The 20,826-nt window shown below is 41.0% G+C and overlaps 1 protein-coding gene across 1 annotated transcript in view; it reads right to left on the bottom strand.

Moving 5' to 3' along the window:
* Positions 1–20,826, bottom strand: part of LOC117556124 (protein sidekick-1-like) — a 276,166-nt gene that overhangs the window by 98,289 nt on the left and 157,051 nt on the right. The window contains 9 exon segments of the mRNA XM_034231352.1: positions 5,649–5,822; positions 5,963–6,065; positions 6,858–7,025; positions 7,175–7,291; positions 8,238–8,328; positions 8,330–8,433; positions 10,105–10,188; positions 13,837–14,012; positions 17,192–17,294. Of these exon segments, the coding sequence (XP_034087243.1) occupies positions 5,649–5,822; positions 5,963–6,065; positions 6,858–7,025; positions 7,175–7,291; positions 8,238–8,328; positions 8,330–8,433; positions 10,105–10,188; positions 13,837–14,012; positions 17,192–17,294 (1,120 nt within the window).

Raw genomic sequence — 20,826 nt, 5'->3', positions numbered from 1 at the left:
ACATTAAACGTCTCCTGATTTAGTTTGTGAATCAATCAATCAATCAATGTTTATTTATATAGCCCAATATCACAAATGTTACATTTGTCTCAGTGGACTTTACAGTTTGTACAAAATATCAGTATGACAATACGACACCCTCTGTCCTTAGACCCTCACATCGTACAAGGAAAAACTTCCGAAGAAAACCCACAGTTTAAAGGGAAAAATGGGAGAAACCTCAGGGAGAGCAACAGAGGAGGGATCCCTCTCCCAGGACGGACAGACGTGCAATAGATGCCGAAGATGAATGAATGCTTATTAAAGTTTCGGCTGGAGAGTGCGTGCGGACCTGTCGGTTAGATAACAGGCGTGTGTAAGTCCTGCATCTGATACAAATGTGTGTAAAATGATACCGGGTGCTGTAATCACTCATCTGGTTACGTTATTACATTGACCACCACACCCCCGACCCAAAAGAAAGGACGTATTATTGGCTTCCCCTAATTTTTTTCCCACGCCACGCTACTGATTAGGGCAGGGATATCTAGATACTTTCCAAGGTTTAACATAATGAATTGTGCTACTTTTAAAGCAAGCAACGATGTTTTCAAATCTGTAATCAAAAAGCTCCTCAAAAACGCTATCGAAGCAGTTCCTGCCGTTGCTACGTTAGTTCAAACTGTAACAACGGACTATTTTTCTTAGCGGATGCATGTCAATTTAAATCAATACATACAACTATTTTTTAAATCAATAAAATCATTTTATAAATCCATAAAAACATTTAAATTAATATTGGGAGTCATATCGTTACCTTTGTTGAGAATGTGGCCATGTAATAAGCGGGGAAATGTGCAGCGACTTAACCTTCATGCCATCTAGATCCCTCCGCTTTGCGTCGGGCTCCTGGTCAGCCTGTCGGTGTTCTTTTCCCCATAATGACTGCGTCACTGCACATTATCCCTTACATATAATTACATAGAGTCATTATTCATTTGTTTTAAAGCAGGAGGCGCAAACGCTTGCCTCGGGGAGGGAGAAAAAGAGCCACAGCGGAGAATAAACAGAAGGGCAACCATGGAAACCATGCGCGGGAAGTCTTCTTCGCTGCTTTTGTGGCAAACTACAGCGCCACTTACAGGCCTGGCATATGTACTAGAGCGTCTCTAGCGCTTTCGAGCAGCAATGGCCGGCCGTGGCCCAACCTCTCATTCCCCTGATAGGTGGAGAATTGACCACTAAGCGGAGCACCCCTTTTGTGACGTAGAAAATAATTCAAATCTGGATCAGTCTGTATCAGATCCGTTACAGTCCCTTTTTTAGAGATTTGGGTATAGAGGAAAAGAGAGAGGGTTGTATTTTCTGACAATTTGTGAGTTCCCTGACACACCGGGGACACATATTCATGTATAAAAGATGTACAAGAGTGCATTTTGCATGATAGGTCCCCTTTAAACAAAGGAAATATAATGTGGTAATTTATGGTCTTTAAAGGGGCTGATATTTGAAGGGGCTTGTTGGTATTTAATTTGGCAATAAGATAATAAAAACATTTTCTTAGACAGAAGTTCAAAAATCATTACATTTGTGTTATATAAAAGAAGTTAATGTATGAATTTCCAGGACTTTTCAATAAACATTAAAGGGGACCTATCATGCTAAATGCACTTTCGTACGTCTTTTATACATGAATATGTGTCCCCGGTGTGTCAGGGAACTCACCAAGTGTCAGAAAACACAACCCTCTCTCTTTTCCTCCATACCCAAATCTCAAAAAACGGGGCTGCAACGGATCTGATACAGACTGATCCAGATTTGAAATTGTTCTGATGTCAGAAACGGGGTGCTCCGCCTATATGGGCAACTCTCCACCTATCAGGGGAATGAGAGGTAACATGGTAACATGCATGGTAACAGCATGGTAACAGCATGGTAACATGACGCTCGTGCCTCGCCGCCCTCCTTTGCAGGGGGGCGTGGTCAGCTGCAGCTCATTTGCCACAGAATCAGCCCTTGCAAAAACAGGGCTGGAATAGAGCAAATAAAGCGAAATGAGGCATGGCTAAAATGCATGATCTGTTTGGTATTTTGAAAAAAAAAACTTCACAGACATGTTTTATATAGGTATGGCCCTACAATATATTATTCAAATATAGCATGATAGGTCCACTTTAATTATTAATAGTGTTTATTTTTCCATACGTTTGTGGTTTGTGGTGAAATAAAGTTGGCTTTCACACACAGTTTGACTTCAGGTCTAGTTAAGAACCAGTTGCAGTGAGTAATGTTGTTGAAATATGTCTGTGGTTTACTTTTGTTATTGTGATAATTTATTCTGTCAACAGCAAATGTATTTCACCACATCTATTAAAAAAACAATCTCCAGACATTTGGCCATCCCTGTGGATATTGGTACACTTTCAAATAGATTCATTCAAATAGATTTCATATTCATGAAAGCAATAAAGAGTGTCCAGACATTTGATTATACCAATTTTAGTGCATCATAACTCTCTTTCAGACACTGTCGGCTAAAAGAAGAATGAAAAAGAGATCTCTGTGTTTCTCTATGTGAAAGCGAGCTGATATATTATAAACATATCATATATAGAACAAATATATTTACAACAAAAGCATATTGAAAGACACACTCCCCTTGAGCCTAAACTAGCTGCATACAAAATTCATAAGCTCATCAATTATTTCTTACTCTGACAGGCTGCCAGCTCTTTAATTGCAAATAAATGTTCGAAAAAACATAGACGTTTTTTGTTATTGCTGGGTGTGTGGTTTGATGTTTGAATATTTCAGTGGGTATTTAGTTGGAAAACTATTGGAACAGAAATAAAGAGAGAGGAGAAGAGAGACGTAACGCTAGAGGAGGAAGGAGACTTCACCACGACGAAGCATTGACGGTGGTGAATGAGGGGGGGGGGGGGGTGGTGCAAGGAGAAATGAGAATGATGTTTTCTTTTCTGAGCTGACATGATCATATTAATTAATGGATGAGCTTAGAGAATGTTGGAGCAACTACTTTAACACAGCCCGCAAAAAACACGCACACACACACGCTCGCTCACACACACACACGTCTTGCGGGAGTTGAACCAATAACCTGCTGGTAATTAGTCTGTCTCCTCAGCTGCCAGCGTCTCCACGACCCGTTGATACTGAGCTAACGAGAATGTCAGTCACGCTCCTTAATGCACACCCCCCCACACACCCACACACGCACGTATAGAACTCCCTTCGTTCCCCATTTGTTTTCACACAGCCAAAAACAGAGACTCACTTCCTCCCTCTGAGTTTGACATGTGTAACCTCTCGTCGCTTTATAATTCAGAGGGAGTGGACTCATGTTCTATATCTCTCCTTCCCTGCAGTTGTATTAATATATCATAAGTGCCTTTTATAAATATATTATACAAGTACCTATTAATATATAAAGGCCACTAGCAGTAGCCATTGTTCTCTCACTGTGGCTGTAATGAGGCAGTGAGAGCGGGGGATAAACTTCTGTGTGTGGCATCTTTTTATCCGAGCATCAGGAATGCCTGCTCATAGCCCAACACACAAGGGGACATGTCTGGAATATTTTCACCCAAACCACATGAAAAAATGCATGCACATAAACACGCTGTACATTTTATACTTGAAGACTAACGAGGTGCGCTGCATGTATTTCATAGCAGATATGACCTTACACTTCTATTATTACTGTCTAATAATAACTCACAATTACACACCACTTTCTTACACCTTACAGTTTTAATGATATAGACCTGTGTTTGGTTTATAGGGGGTCTGACAGGCTTTTATTTGAAACAACCAGTAATTTTATCAGATGACTGCTGAGAAATACAGAAACTAGTACTTTATGTTTGACAATGTACAGAATTACTTGTTTGCGGCCTCTCCTGAATTACACCCAGCATAGTCAATATTGTTTTTTCTATAATGCTTAACTCCAGAGCAATTCTTGTTGTCAATCATATCTGCGATTTGAATCAGCCATAGAGCTAGCTATGGATTGGTTTGTTTTCCCACTTGATTGCGGCATTGTCACACGTTTTTTTTAGGGCACAAAGGCCATTGAGGGAAAAATTAGGATTTGGAGCTTACAAATAAATAACTTCACTTTCTGATAAGAAAAACACACGAATGACATGGAAAACAAATCACTTTTTTTTTTTAAATCAATAATGTCAAACATTATATCATCATATAGGCCTATGCCTCCTTAGTATTACAGTATATAAAATGAAATACTCTACTTTGAATAATTAGTGTTTGGCATGTTTGGTAAAATCCGAAATCAAATCATAAAATCTATTATTACGTAACAAATATATTCAATTTCAGAGCAGAAGTAACAGCCTTCAAGGGTCAAACTCTGCACAGAAATCATTCAGCAGTGCACAGTGAAGCTCAAACATTCAACTGTACAAACAAGCAATACTTTGAAATGCAAATGTCTGTGTGTGTGTGTGTGTGTGTACGAGAGTCTCTTAATCAATTTTTTCAACTCGAGGGTCAAATTCGCGTGACGTGTTCTTGTGGTAGCCAATCAGCGGAGAGGATCTCAGCCTGCTGTCACTGACGTTGAATCAGAAAACATCAGCCGTTAGCTGTTAGCACACAGAGCTCACAGCTCCTCATATCTGTTCAGAAACTGGACAAAAGTTAAACATGAACAAAACACAGACTGTCTGTGTCATGGCGAAAACAGTTGCTGTTGTATCTGTGTCTGTATCATGTTGTTGTGAGTTTGGACGGAGCAGCTACAACATTAGTTTAGCCTGATCGATCCGATCTCCATTTAGAAAACACGCATTTTAAAAGCTTTTCACCTGCCGTCTTGTCTGCAGACGTGTCAAAGCATTAATTCATGGTTTTTATTAACCGTTATCAGTATGTTGTTACTTCGGCATCATTTTGAAACGTGTATTACAATTAAATCACGGTAAAATATGTTCATTTTGTTGTAGTTGGTTTTTACCACAGCATTTACATGGAGATAAGCCCCGCCCCCTCTCCAGCACGTCCTGTTTGAATGACAGGAGTAAACACAGCTGACAGCCGCGGTGAGACTAGAGCGATTAGAGCGTCCGGTGTGAACGCAGCATAATGCAGTTCAGAGACCAGACCACTGCTCTGACGATTTTAAAGCAACTTCGCGATTTTAACAGTGTGAGGGGCACAAAGGCCATGGTGGCCGTAGGACGTACAATTATTTTCGGGGCTTGATGGCCACACCAAGGGGCAACGACGGCCATGGCCTACCCTGGTACTTACGCTCGCTACTTTGAGTGCATAAGTGCATTTCCACTGAAAAGTACAGTAAAATAAAGTGCACTATAAGTACATCAAGTAAGCAAACAAGCCAGCAGATATGGCAAGCCATATGGCAAGCCACAACTATTGGTCAATGCTGGAGGTAATACCAAGTGCCATTTGGCATAAAAAAAAAGAAGAAGCAGTCAAATGTTCAGAAAGTCATTTCTTTTTGACAGACTTTGCAGGTACAGATTAAACACAGTTTAGTACATGGATGTGTCCTGACGTAAGTATTACAATTGAGACTAAACAAGGGGCAAACAGCTAGCCTGGGTCTGTTAGAAATCAGGCTGACGTGGTCAAATGATTTCGGCAAAATTTGAACTCACATGACTTCGAGGCGTGCAGACTGAGAATCGTTGCCAGCCCGTGATTTCACAGTGCAGGTGTAGTCCCCAATGTCACCTGACCACGTCTGGCCAATAGTGAGGGAGCCCTGCCGCATGGAGACGCGCCCCCCGCTGCTGGGACGAACCAGCACCCCCCCACGCTCCCAGCTGAAGCTGCAACAGAGGAGGAATACATGTACTTTATACTGTGGTTATCTACAGACACACAATGAGCCTAAAACAGAGAGAGAAGCAAACACTGTGGAGTATAAGAGTATTCCTGTGAGTGACCACACACACAGAGAGGCAGGTACCTGATATTGACTCTGGGGTCATGTGTAGCAGTACAGACCAGAAGAGCAGTGGTTCCTTTGATAACTCGTTGGTCGGTTGGAGGCACAGAAATTACTGTACGGCCTGCAAAAAATAAAATAAAAGATTAAGAAAAATCAAGATAAGAGAGAAGCTGGAGGATGAGCGGTGACAAAGGTGGGATGAATAATAAAAGGCAGAAATAAAATGTGTTTAATATTCTGCTCTAATGGCATGAAATACCGTATCATCTATAATGTGTTGTTTAGTGTATGCTGCACGAAAGTAATAAGAAATTAATTAGTAAAGATTTTAGCCCTGAACTATTGAAGCTAAACAACACTAAAGCTTTTTCCCTCACTCTCTCAAACACAGTACAGACACACCGTGAAAACTACTTAGTCTACCATTGTTTGTGCTTTGTTCAACTCAAGTCTTTCACATGTTTTATAATCTCAAGAGAAAATGTATAAATTGGATGCAGTGTGGACTGTGTTTGATCAGTAACTCAGTCCAGGTATATTTGGGATGTGACCAGGCCTCCGATAGATGAGTATAGTTTTTATATTCCACAGTGCTCAACAGAGGAATGTGGTTAATCTAATTCAATAGCATTTAATCTGAAGCTGCCAATATATATATATACAAAAAATCAATAACATTACCAGCTAATCCATCATTCTCTAACCTAGCCAATCAGATGATTACTTCACCATTACACCAGCCCACTGCATCAATAAACAATCACACCGCTGTTCACCACGTGAGCTAATGCCATTTGACAGCCTCGGATAAATTAACTGTTCCATGTCTGTTTTAGTCTGTTTAGCAAATGTGTATTGAGCAGTTTAGTGTATTTTTGTTTGTGTGTAAATTGTGTGTGTGTTTGTGTCTTACTCCAGACGGTGAGCGAAGAGGTGGAGTTGATGCTTCCCTCAGCGTTGGAGGCTATGCACGTGTAATCTCCTGAATCCTGGAAGCTGATTGGCCGAATCTGCAAACCGCCTGTCTGCAACAGCGTGAACCTGGGAACCTGGACGGAGCCGCTAGCTAAGACCTGAGATCCTACTCAGAGAGAAAATAACACAATAGCCTTCAGGTGACGAAAAGTAATTAAGTCATTAAGCCCATTTTAAATTACAAACACATCATGTCAGTGCGTCTGTCGTGTGTGTGTGTGCTCAGTGTGTACTGCAGAGTGTGTGTTCTGTTACCTTTCCTCCAGGTGATGGCAGGTTTTGGAGCTCCGCTCGTCTGGCACATAAACAAAGCCGTGTTTCCATCAGTTACTATTTGGTCAGACGAAGGGAATGTAAACGTGGGGGCCATACCTGAAACATGGGGAGAAAGCATAAGAAGAACGAAGACGGATAGACGGCTACTGAGAGGAGACTGGTGGAAAAAGAGAGGAGTGAAAGTGAAGCATAAAGAGAAAACTGAAGAATGTAAAAAGAGAGAATGACAGTGTTGATATAAACACAAATGCCTCCTCTGATTAATGAAGCCTTTATTCATTACCTAATGCTACGTGTGTGTGCATAAATGTGGAAAGTGGTGGTGTGGAAGTTCCATGGGGACTTTTAATTATAACGCTCACTAAACAGAGCGTAACTCTACTGAGACAAACCGTACGTGCAGAAGTCTGCAGCTGAAACGCACTTCAAACCAGGCAGACACTTTCACTTTGATTTAAAAAACAAAATAGTCTTCAGTTTCAGGTAGGGATGTGTTGGCTTGTCATTTTGCCAATACACAGGAGACCAACTTTTCTATTTTCCAGCCCAAACACGGCAAAAACTCAATTTGCAAGCAGTGAACTCATCTCTTCATTTTTAGAATGAATCAGCTGCAAATATCTTTATGTATGCTCAGGACAAATGTGGAGCGATCCGGCAATAACAATACAGCTGAAATAGTTATTGGTTAGCTGAAAGTTAAATAAATAAAATAAATAAATTAAAGTCTTTTTTTTTTGTTTTCTGAAATAATCTGGAGACTTGCTGAAGGTAAAACAATATTAAAGTTGCAGAAACGATATACGAGACGAAACAACAGACAAATAAAGGAGACACAATGGAAGTACAATAGAGGAGTACATTCTGACACATGAGAAAGCAAGTTAAAGGGAAAGAAAAAAGTGGCATCTAGACAGTGAATCAGCCAAAAAAAAGCAGAGACTAGAGAGAAGAAAACATGCTGCTGTGGATGTGGATACACAACTTGTGTTTTATTGTGTGTGTGTGTGTGTGTGTGTGTGTGTGTGTCGGACAAACTCACTAGACACCAGGAGTTGTGCGTGTGCCTGAGTTTCTCCTGCAGCGTTGCGAGCGAAGCACTGGAATATTCTCGCCGTCCCCGGCTGCACCCGGCCGCACCGTCAGCCCGTTCGCCGCGGTGACCTTGTAGCGAGAGTTGGCCAGTTTGGACAGAGGCACCGTGTCCTTATACCACTCTATCCTGGGCTGGGGCACACCTACACATGTGCATATACACAAAATACAAAACACACAACAAGGAGAATATGTTCAAATGTCCAAAATCTTTAATATAATGTTACATTTCCTTAATAAAAAACTGCTAAACTCACTGCTGAGCTCCAACTAAAACAGCCACACACTCTTTAGACCGTTCTTTCTTCTCTGTTATCCACTCTCTTCCTATAAATATGCATGTGGGCATAATGACTGCTAATAATATATTGATTAGAGGGTGTGAGTGGTAGGGTAAGGGTGGCAGCAGGGGCAAAAAAACATTGTGAATAAAAGATGTGGGCATATGCAGCACACCGAAGACCCCACCTGTCTAACAGATATGACAGGCAAGCGGCTTACGCAATTACTCCGTCTTAACCCTCACCACCAATGTGTGAGTGTGTGTGTGTGTGTTGGACGGAAAGAGAGATATATTCCACACTTTTCCTCACTCTGTTGGTGCCAAGCTTTCACAGACATGCGTGAAGTATTTTTCACCCCCTCACTTTGCACTCTGTCTGTCTTTTCCTCCTTCCCTCGTTCCGCCTCCATCTCACTTTTCATACCCACAGGCTTCTGCTATTTAATTACCCTTTCACAGTATCAGATTATTGAGGAAGAACACACTCGCTCAGTGAGTGTGTGTGATGAGGGAGAGAGAGAGCATGGTGCAGTTTTAGAGCATTGTCCACCTCTGCTCATATATTTGTTTTTTCATGTAACCCATTTGAAAACATATGAGGTATGCACAAGTGCAATTTTCAGGCTTGGTCTCAGCATGTTATAATGCTTGTTCTGTCACAAGTCACCCGTCAAGAATCCTACACACTAATGCATACACACACCGAATGACCAAAACACTCAGCATAATGTAAGGTCATTAGAGTCACCTTGACACACCCTGGACAGTAGATACTCAAGATAAACCGTCTTTATCAAATCAACCAATTAGCTTACATTTGCTGCATGGACATCGAAACATTACAGCATTTTTAATGTAGGGATTAAAAACACTTAGGTCAGTTTATAAACCATCCGGTTGCAAACACCAGCAGAGCGAGAGCCTCAGAATTATTCTATGGGCCTTTAGAATGAGCTCATAGACGACAGACAACCTAGTTTAAGGCTTGTTTTAAGCATACTTAAACCACAAAGTAAATCTAAAACACTAGTTCACGTACATTGAAAGAGTTAATCGTTGCTTTAATCATTCCTATATTCCATATTGGCTGTGACGTCATCCCCTCCTAAAGTGAGTCCTCCTTGCTCTGTGCAAAACATTTTTGCAAAGTTCAGCCAAAGCTAATTTGAGCCTTCAGCAAAAGGGGTATATCAAACCAATTGGAAACCTTACAAAATGATGTTTTTCCCTCCGTACAATGTTACCCTGTATGTGTTACTATCCATCCTCCCCAGCTCAGGCGGCCTGACACCCACTTGTCACATGACTGCTGAGGCCGTATATTCAGCAGCATTATAACATAGGACTGCAGATTCTGTCGCACATTGGAATCGCTTTAGGAAAATATTTCTGCAGAACCAGTATAGACAGGAGAACTAATTACAAGCACCAATAACTCTTTAAATAAACAGATAATCTTGTGAATGTTGTTTTACGGCACAACATCTACAGCAATCCTTTAAGTATGTTTATTGTAACACTCGGAGTGTACCTGTAGCCAGGCAGGGGATTTCTACGTTCCTGTCCAGGTCAGCAATGATCTTCCTCTTTGGTTGAGCAGTCAGGGAAGGTGGCTCTGCAGGGACATTATTAGAACACAAAATGTCAAGCATTTAAATGTGGAGAACATTCTGACTTAACAACGGATAAAATAACATCTCAAACTGAAAAACAAAGACTTAGAACACCGCCTGCTGCTGAACTACATCTAACAAGCCCTCTAAAAAGGCTTAAAAAGGCTTAAAACGTGTTATGTCATTAAAAAACAATTGGGAGTCTACAAGCATTAGTTTTTTAATAGAAAAGAGAGTTGGAAAAATGTCCCTGAGTGTCCTGAGTGTCATTGCAAGGCAGCAGTTCTGTCTATTTGCCCTGAGAAATGACTTTTACAGTCACAGAAAAGCCAATTCTTCGAGTTTCCCAGGGGAAACAATCCTCTTTTTAAATAACCGGTACTTCTTTTCGCTGGCAGAAACGGCTCCCCCTAAACATCTTCACCAGTGTCGCTCTAAATGCTGATAGCAGCTTGGAGACACAGCTTCCCACAGTTTGAATGTGAATATATGCCTTTTGGTGTATTTCTGTAATGCTTCGTATTATGAAAAATGTACCGCATACGCTCCACTTCTTTCAAAAACATTTGTTAATATTTAGTGAGCGATATTGACACAGAAAGCCTAGAGACGGGGAGCAGAGACAGACTGGCTAATTCGTTTTCAGCTCCATGTAGAAACGGCACCTGCTCACTGGAAATGAGGGAAATTAAATGCACTAAACCAGTGGTTCTCAACTGGTCAGGCCTCGGGACCCACTTTTTACTTGGTCAATACATCGCGACCCAACATTTTGAAGCACTCAAATCTATTCAACAAAAAAAACGTGCTGTAATATATGCTTTTCAGCATACAATATTAATAAAAGTGAAGTACAGCGCATATATCCCTTATATCCCTTCACAGAACTAAAGTATGCTTTTAAAAAAGGTTTAATGAAATTATGGAATCAAAGCTGAACTATATAAAAAGGCCCACATGCTGAAAACCCAACCCCAGCAGGGGGGTCTGGGGGGGATTCTCCCCCAGGAGATTTTTAGAAATACTAACAAACTATGCATTCTGGTACACTCTGAGAAGAAAATAGATAGATCTATTACTACCCGACATATTAATAATATGTTATGCCATTGTTTGTTTTTTCACTTTGTTCTGACATCTTGCTGCGAGAAGAGTAAAGAGGAGATAGTCTGTGTGACTTACTTTAAATTGTGGGTAAGGGTAGATAGGATAGGTAGGATAGCTCCCATTGTTCTGTGACCTGTCAATCATCAAACCCGGGGTCATATTTCATTACGTGTTCATTGTTATCTGAAGTTGTAACCATGGATGTATAAAGAAGAGTTCTACCGCTAATTTATTCTCCGTGGGGACTTCCGGCAACAATCTTGATTCTGATTGGCCAGAAGACTCGAAAAAACATCAGCAAAGATATTTTATTGAGAAGATGATCACTACGTGACAGAAGTTTTCAAAACCATTTATGGTCTCCGATACTTCCAGTCCAACGCCGATGCACAGTCCAATGCACAGCTTTAGAAAATCGGGCCTTCAAAATAAAATAAAAATAAAAGTTTGACTTTTCCCCCAAAAAAATTCCAATTTTTTTTTCTTCACTCACACATCCGACTGCGACCCACTCGAAACGGGTCCGCGACCCACTTTTCGGTCGCGACCCACCAGTTGAGAACAACTAAACAATGCATTTGTATACTGGTATTCATGAATGAGGAGAAGGCATTTTAATAACAGATTAATTTTATTTATTTATTTTTTAAATGTATCTTGTTTAATAAAAAGACATTTCAGAAATGTTTTGCTGTCATTTGAATGCCGTTGCAATTATGGAAAAATCTTTTACTCCATCAGTTTTTCTCCTTTGTAGTTTAACACAGTAATGTGCAAACGGAGGTAGAAACAACAGAGACTGCAAGATTGATCAAGATGTGTGTACGTGTGTGTGTGTGTGTGTGTGTGTGTGTGTGTGTGTGTGTGTGTGTGTGTGTGTGTGTGTGTGTGTGTGTGGGGGGGGGGGGGGAGACACATTTCCATTAATTCTTCTTGACTTTAAAGTTCTTTACTACTTAGTGTTAACTTTTAAACCCACACAAGCGCCTCAACTCCTATCTTAAATGAGCACGGTGGAATTCGGCACGATTTTTTGACAAGAGAACGAGGAAGCCATGATGCGAACGGAGGAACAAGAAAACAAGAGATGAATACCAGCCATGTGGCGTGACACCGATAACACAGGGATGCATTCGTCGCCTTTTGGCAGGTGAGTGCAAGGACCTTGATGCACAAATACAACAAAACACATTTTGGAGTGTTTGGGTGGTTGGGCTTAACGCTTTGAGCTTCTGCGGATTCCCTGCTCTCTGCCTGCGAAACAAAGATGGCGAACAACAACATATATACTGTTGTTTGCACCAAAAGTCTGTACAGCACACAACACGGCACCGAGTGTCATACATATTCCGATTAGCGGATCTAGTCAGAGAAGAAATGAAAGTGAATAATGAATACCTTTGAGGCTGTCTCCTTATTTCACAGACACATACACTATTCTGTTTAGGAATACCTTTCATTGCATCAAGGACTTTTGAGCCCATTGCAGGAAAGAGGATCAGTACCAATGTATTCATCTGCCTCTGCTCCTCTGATTCATATGGATGTATGCAGACTTTAACAATGCTGTTGGTCTAACGATAAAGATAACATCGAGACAGAGAGATACCAGGAGGCGAGAGACAGCCATGGTACAACAATTGGTGGTACATGTAGCTGGTGAGCGGGGGAACAGAAAGAGAATGAGTTGGATATAAATATTCAGGCAGGTCTTTTCTGACTAGTGAGTATTCTTTAGGCGTGGGTAGTTTGCTCTCTCTGCGTTTGGTGCTCCCTCGTTTCGACAATCACGGCAGATCAAAAAAGACGCTGACGAACTGGGAGAGAAAAGTTTCGCTTCATCAATCACACGCTCTCTGCTTGCTTGTATGTTGTTTTCTATTTACGCACACATATCGAGGACAGGAGTGCATTGTGACGAGAGTGCTCCTGTTTGAGTGCTTTCAATGTTCTCGTATTGATTGGTGACTCCGGGGAACAAAACTAATTTAGCTGCCGGGCAAACAGGCATGCGTGTCTTCTGTGCCATTTTGTGATTGTGTGTGAGCGTGGAGAGTACACACGTGCATGTTTTTGTGAGAATGGATTGGTTTGTACATGAATGTAACAGCTGTTTGTGAATACAATGGGCAGTTTATTGGTGAGTGTGGACAACAGACTCAGCTTGAGCAGTCCTGTGGTTGACAGTTAGCTGCCTGGGGGTGTTCAGTCATGCTTCCAGGAGTAAAACAAATTAAGTAATAAACAGGATGAAACAATGCCTCAAGCAAAACATGTACAAGAAAAACTAGGAGTGGGGCTAAAATAGAAATGAATGGTACATGTTGAGGGCATTAGGCTTGATGGGTCAGGCCTACCAAGGATAATCATGGATAATCATGGATAATCATGTAAGGCAGAGTGTTTGAGTGTGTGTGTGTGTGTGTTTATGTGTGTGTGTGTGTGTGTGTGTGTGTGTGTGGTGTGTGTGTGTGTGTGTGTGTGTGTGTGTGTGTGTGTGTGTGTGTGTGTGTGTGTGTGTGTGTGTGCTCTTATTTTCTTACCGATTACATTGAGTTGTGCCCTTGCCTCCACAGGTTTGCCAGTGATGTTGCCGAGCAACGCTTCACAAACATATATCCCAGTGTCAGCAGAGGCGGGGGCAAGAATAACGAGCCGGCGTCCACTGGCCAGACGACGCCCATCACGTTTCCAAGACACCACGAGACTGTCAATCGGTCTGAGAGCAGAGGAGCGGAGAGGAGAAATAAGGGAAGCAGTAGCGGTGTTATTTGGAGAAAAAGGAAAAAGAGTGGCAGAAGGCAATTACAACATATTAAATCTATCAGTTTATGTGTCAATGAAGCAGGAAATGAATGATGACAGTCTGTATATCAGAGCAGTCAGATCTACTCAGCATGAAGCAGCTTCAGTCAGTTACTCTGGATGTTGGAGAAAAGAAATGGGTTTTCATGTATAGTGACCATTTGTTCTGGATATACAACATCAAAACACCATTCTTTTGGTGCGTGTTTGTGTTTCTGTGTGTGCTTGACAGCATTAATACAGCAGCCCAGTTCTTTGGTGCATTTTCAGGCAGGATTTCCATTCCTATAGGCAATCTCCATTAAGATGTGCAACTGATTTTCTAAGCTAATTATGTAATCAGCAGTTGGAACCGCCTTCCTAAATGCATTTTGTTTGGGGCATTTCAAAAGGTCCTAGTTCAATCATAGCCTTTGTCCACAAGCGGTAAGCCACCAAAAATAATACAAAACATAGCGATGCAAACACTAGATGATACATTTACATTACAAAGCAAAATAAAACATTGCTGGGGCTAATATAAATCAACAAGGAATACATATTTTTCAGTGTACATAACTTATAGCCTCCATTTTTGGTTATAGGGGTTTGTGAAACCAAGTCATTAAAGAAACAGAAATAAATCAGATTGAGAACCATTCATTAAAATGGCTGTGTGGGAAATACACATAATAGCTCCAACATTAATTAGTTCAAAGATCATTATTGTTACATTATTATGATCTATTAATATCACACCAGAGGATATTTGGTTTGAATTCCAATAGTGAACACTTTGACAAGACATTAAATCGCACTTACAAAGGTTATTATAAGGAGTCGAAGACAAGCTGGTAATTCAGCCACTTCAAGGTTAGTGGTATGTTTTTGAAAGTGGGCAACTGAGATGACTATGAAACAAAATCCCATAAATAATATGCAATCCAACTGTAGATAATTATATAACGTTGGACTTTTTTTATGGATACACTTCAGAGATCGCTGCTTTCTTTCTCAGACACCCCGAGGTGTAAACAAAGTTTGATAACAAATAAATTAAAGCTTTGGCGGGGCCGTTGTGTCAACATTTTAATATGCTTACTCAGTGGGTCCTGTCCACAAAATAATTCAAAATGTACCCAAAGATAGAAAAGCAGATTTAACAGCCCTTAATATGAGACCTGCTGGCACAGCTTGTTTTCAATCAAATCCAAATGATCCTAGCACTCTACCATCACTGCATTGGTGCATATGACTGATTAATGGTTAATGGATGTGGATAGCAGATGCTTTTAGACTTCAGCACTGCACTTTATTTCTCTGATCATACTTTCCTTTCTCCCACACTTCAATACACTAGTTTCTTTCTGTTCCCTGGGTACAGTATTATCTCTCTGGAGTGAGTATGTTTCAGTGGATTCTCTGCTATCAGAAATACCCCCCGTGGAGAGGTCTTTTTCTTCCAGGACAAATGCAGCAGACTGTGAGCTAATGTGTCTACAGTTATAGAGTTGGCTGCAAAGATCCAATTACATGGTGTTCAATTAAAAAGAAGACCAGTCTGACCGTGTGGATCAGTATTTGCGTGATCAGAATGGATCGTGTTGTTGCTAAAATAGTGTTTACACATACTATATGTATATTCACTTTTTGTGTGCTGTGTGATATGGTTTAGTCACTTCCTTTTTTCATACTGAACCTTGAGTGCTACCAAGTGGTCAAGTGCTGGTCAAGTGCGTTTGAGAAAGAAACATTTAAAGGGACTTCAACTCTCACAGAGCAGCACATCTAGCTCGGATTAATAATAAAGCAAAAACCTTGAACAAATAGTTAAACTCAATACAGCATGTTTAGCAACTAAAGCTGTGAATACCGCCTGTTGGGATTGTGCTTTTATCTGCCCAAAGCTGCCTCTTTTTTCTTTTCAAGACTCATACAAGAACATGCCTCTGAAAGCACATTACAAAATGTTAAATATTGATAATGTTATCCTTGTGTGTAAACTTGGATGAAACTGTGCCTAGCCAAGATACATTTCAACCAACCTGCCTCCATCCTCCAGCGTTGGTGTCATTAAGTTTAGTGTTTGATACACAAAACACGGGCTAGAACTGCAGAAGTTATGCAGCTACTTTAACCCCTAGGTAAACTCTTATTAAAACACAAAAGGAGCACTTCACACCCTATTTCAACGGGTGTGAAATGCTCCCTTTGTCTTCAGAGAAGGGTTCACCTAGCGGTTGTTGGGTTGGAATACAAAGACACGCCACAAGCTGTGATCAAAACAAATGCACATTATGGACAAAAAGCCAAACATGTCTTCATCATATCATATTGAAAAAACGTAAAAAAAAAAGACTATCACAAAGAACATGAATAAAAAGCACTTTCTTGTCAATTCATGTCTATTTTCAAAAAGTGAAATGCACCAAAAAAGACGTGTTAAAAAAATAAATAAATGAAATATCAAATGGCTTCTCCATTTAAATGTTCATATTGTTGGAGAATGCCTTTGCTAATAGTAATAATGGATTTTCATTATTATATTTTAATTAAAGATCTGACCCAATTAATGCACATATGAGTTTGAAATGAAGGATACCATTTTCATTTTAATTAAGTCTGACAGTGCTCAGTTGCTTTTGTACTTGTTTGGGACACAAAGGGGGTTTGACAGTGTTCATCTTTGAGATGAGAGGAAACTGATTTCAGATCAGTAAATGAAAACTCTTGAAAATAAAGTAGAACTTGTTCTGTTTGGCTCTGAAAAACATCTGTTTTATCTGACTAGACTGTAGCCCCTGTGTGGGCCAGTGAGGATTGTTGGTGAACAGCTTCTCTGCTGATGTCAGAAGGGACTTTGAACCAACTTCTCTTCACGTTAACTAGGAACGTGTGTGTGTGTGTGTGTGTGTGTGTGTGTGTGTATGCTTTCAGTCTTAACATTAATACAAGAGGGAGAAACTTGCTGAGCAACGACTTTATATGTTGTCCTCTAATTGCCCTAGAAGAAAACACTGCTCTCCAGCAAGAAAATAATTGTTCGCACTTGGAAGTGTGTGCGTGTGTGGTGTGTGAGAGTGTGTGTGAACAAAAAAACAGAACAAAATATACCTGGCGTTAGCAATGCACTCCAGCGTCACCTCGCTGCCTGCCACCACTGTTGTGTTTTTGGGTCCGATCACAATCGCCGGAGCCACAACTTCTGATTCAGGATCTGTGACAGAAAGAGAAAATATGAGAGGGAGTTTAAGCAATAAATCCCAACGGCAGCAAAATGTCAAAACAAAAAGTCTCCCACTCTAACTATACACTTTAACAGATGCAACATCAGCACCATGATACTTTGTCTACTGTATATTCACGCACTGGTGACAGTGTCATTGTTTTATTTTATCTAACGCTGAGCAGGCACTGTATGCTTTGAGTGTTTAAGTGTTGTGGCTAACTGTAGTCTTGACTGAAACTGCTGCGATAATTGTATAGATCAAACTCTGCTGCAAAACAGATGGACCAAATTGGGTGCATCTTAAACCCCGTCTGTTGGCCAATATCTTCTTTTTTATTTTCAGTTAAAAGATAAATTGTACAAAGCAATACTACCATGTTCTGTCTTTGTCAACCTTTTTGAAAGGATGCCAGTTATCTTGATATATAGCTAACAGAAATACAGACAAAGAAACCCTCCTGTGACCAGTTGATCAGAGTGAACAATAAGACCATAAATAAAAGAAGAACAATGAAAAAGCATTTCACAATGAAACGAGCCAGCAGCAAGTAAGAGAGGATAATAGAAGTGATTTACAGTGTATATGAGAAGATGGTAGTATATGAGATTGGATGTCAGAGTTTTGATAGAAGCAAAAGAGAGTTTAAATGAAATACCAAATGCATTTCCACTTCTTAAGAACTTCCCTCGTCTCTTATCCCCCGTCACTTTTTCACTCACGCATACACACCTCATAATTCTCATCTTATAAAACAGATGACTCTTTGTCAAACATGCCACTGTTCTGTCTGAAAAAACATTAATATACGGGTTATAATGATGTATTGGAGACAGTATGATGGTGTGTGTGAGTTACAATGATAACTTTTAGAGTACATTGGTGTGAATATTATATGTGAAGCATGATTTATTACCTTGAAGGTGTGTACGCGAGTATGGTGGGTGTGTGTGTGCAAGATTATGGTTGTGTGTGTGTGTGAGTATGATTTATGGCAGGAATGGCCGCTCATAACAAAAGGACACACTTTGAAGTGTGTAACATCTGCTCAGCAAAAAATTATAAAATAAGTAGAATGGGCCGATGGAAAACATTTAGTTTTTAATGATTTTTAAATATTATGTTATTGGCCCTAAAAAACATATTCCCACTACAAAACACTGATTATAAGGCTAGTGAATATTAAGATTAAACTTCAACAGTATAATCCTGTTTACATGCAGCCATAAGTACTCTGAATATGCAATCATAAAAGGATTTTTGAGAAGTTTCCCCGAGTGGCCTTCTTGAATGTCTTTGCAAACACAGCCGTCCTATTTTATTCCTTATAACACTCTGGTTTGGTGTTGCGATATTCGTGCAAACCCAAAAACCTGTAATAGTACAAGATTTTCTCAATGTTTAAAACTGGGATGTTTTTTTTCTTCCAAACAGAAATGTGTTCTTTTATTTTGGGACATGTATCTGTACCCCAGCTTTGCTTATTTTTGGCAAAGTGTACCATGCACAGAGGCTTTGTACAGCAAACAACACTACAAACCTGATTTGACATTCATATTACAAATGTGCTGTATACAGTACATGTCCAGTAAAAGGCTCCTTTATCCCTAATAATAACAACACTTCCCAAATCTCTTGATAGCCCTTAGTCAATATTCAAACAAATTGGCAGTTTGGATGACCCAAATCAAATTCATATTTTGGCGTATTCTCAATACAATATAAGTGATATAGGTGTGCATGTGAACGTAGTCAATGACTTACACATTGTGTAAAGCCTATGTGTATGAGCGATGAATGAGGGAGGAGTAGGGACTACAAATTAACAGGCTAATAAGTCTGATAGGGGTTGGGCGGGTTTTGGGATGTAAGGAAGGGGAATACAGAGGGAAGGCAGGGGGAGCGAGGAGCAATAATATAATAATAATAGCTTCGATTTCTATAGCGCCTTTCAGGGGACCCAAGGGGTCGCTTCACAAGTAATAGTGCAAAGACAAACATAACAAAACAAAAGACAGACAAACAGAACAACAGATCGATTTAGGGGCCGAAGCCTTGGCAACAGATGGGACTTAGGGCCCTTTTGAAGGCTTCAAGTGTGGGGATGTTGCGTATCTCCGCAGGGAGAGCGTTCCAGAGGGTGGGGCTGCCACAACGGAAGGCTCTGTCCCCGTAGGTTCGCAGTTTGGTGCGGGGGGTGGTAAGCAGGCCAGAGTCTGAGGACCGCAGTTTCCGGAGTGGGGCATGTGGGTGAAGGATTGTCCGATAGGTACTGGGGGGGCAAGGGCATGGGAGGGATTTGTAGGTAAGGAGGAGGATTTTGTAGGATATGCGGGGACTTGACCGGCAACCAGTGTAGGTGATGAGGGTGGGAGTGATGTGCTGCACGGTTTTGTGTGGCGTGAGTACCCTAGCAGCACAGTTTGGACATACTGGAGCCTTGTCCAGGGTTTTGTTGGGAACCCCGAACAGGACCACCATTGGCAGTAGTCCAAGCGGGTGTGACAAATGCATGGACTAGGGTAGACAACTAGAGGTAGGACTAGAGCAGCTTTGATCTCCCCTTTGAAGGGAAGGTGGTAATTACATCGCTGCTTTTATTCCTCCTTCTCATTCTCTCTTCTTTTATCGGATAGAAAGAGCTGAAAGTCATATCCCATTGTCACATGGAATAAGGCAGGTGGAAAACACGAAGAGACGCGTGCACGCACACACGCATCCTATCTACTGTCTTGACACCTACACTCTCTGACGCTCTCTACTCAGGGTCGAGGTTGAGTCATTAATGGGGAAGATAAGTGAAGTGACATAAAAAAGGAGAGTTGCGCGGTATCAGCTGAGGTCTTGATCTCTCTCTTCACTTTCCTTCTTCCATTTCTCCAACACACACACCATATATACATACACAAACCCGTTTGGTGTATTTCATTTCACTGACCAACATCTTGCACGATGGACGTGCGTTACAATTTGAAAGGTTTGATGTCAAAGAAGTTAAGCTGTGTTGGAGTGGAGAGTGGGTGGAAGGCGGAGAGAGACAGAGGGACGGTGGACAGGTAGATGTAGAGAGCATGAGGAGAGTGTCCATTAGCTGTCCACTGTGGGAAGCAGGCTGAGGTCAGGCAGGGACTAGTAGCCATCAGTGGAGCCTTAATAGCAGCAGTGACCGGTGATAATGAACAGAGGGGAACCCAACCTGTTAACCTCTGTGAGTCTGAGGGGAGAAGGAGCGCAGGAACACTGGTATCACACATGAGAACATAGAGGGGCAAGGAAAGGGCTCGAGGAGAGAGATGGATATGTAGATGGGGGAATGTGCAGATGGTCTTCTCTTTCCTGGAGTGACAGACATGATGATGGTAGAAGTAGAGGGGAAAGCAGAATGCCATATGGTTGTGTGATCTGTGCTCTTCTTTTCTCTCTGTCAGCGTTTATAACATGCTCTTTCTCTGGGGAAAACGATCATCTCGTCTAATCCGTGTCTCGCATTCCCCTTTAGACTATCTTCACTCTTTTATTCTC

Source organism: Gymnodraco acuticeps, unplaced genomic scaffold, assembly GCF_902827175.1.
Source record: "Gymnodraco acuticeps unplaced genomic scaffold, fGymAcu1.1, whole genome shotgun sequence".
Classification (NCBI taxonomy): domain Eukaryota; kingdom Metazoa; phylum Chordata; class Actinopteri; order Perciformes; family Bathydraconidae; genus Gymnodraco; species Gymnodraco acuticeps.
Note: the sequence above shows the minus strand (reverse complement) of the source record. Positions and strands in the feature narration are given on the sequence as shown.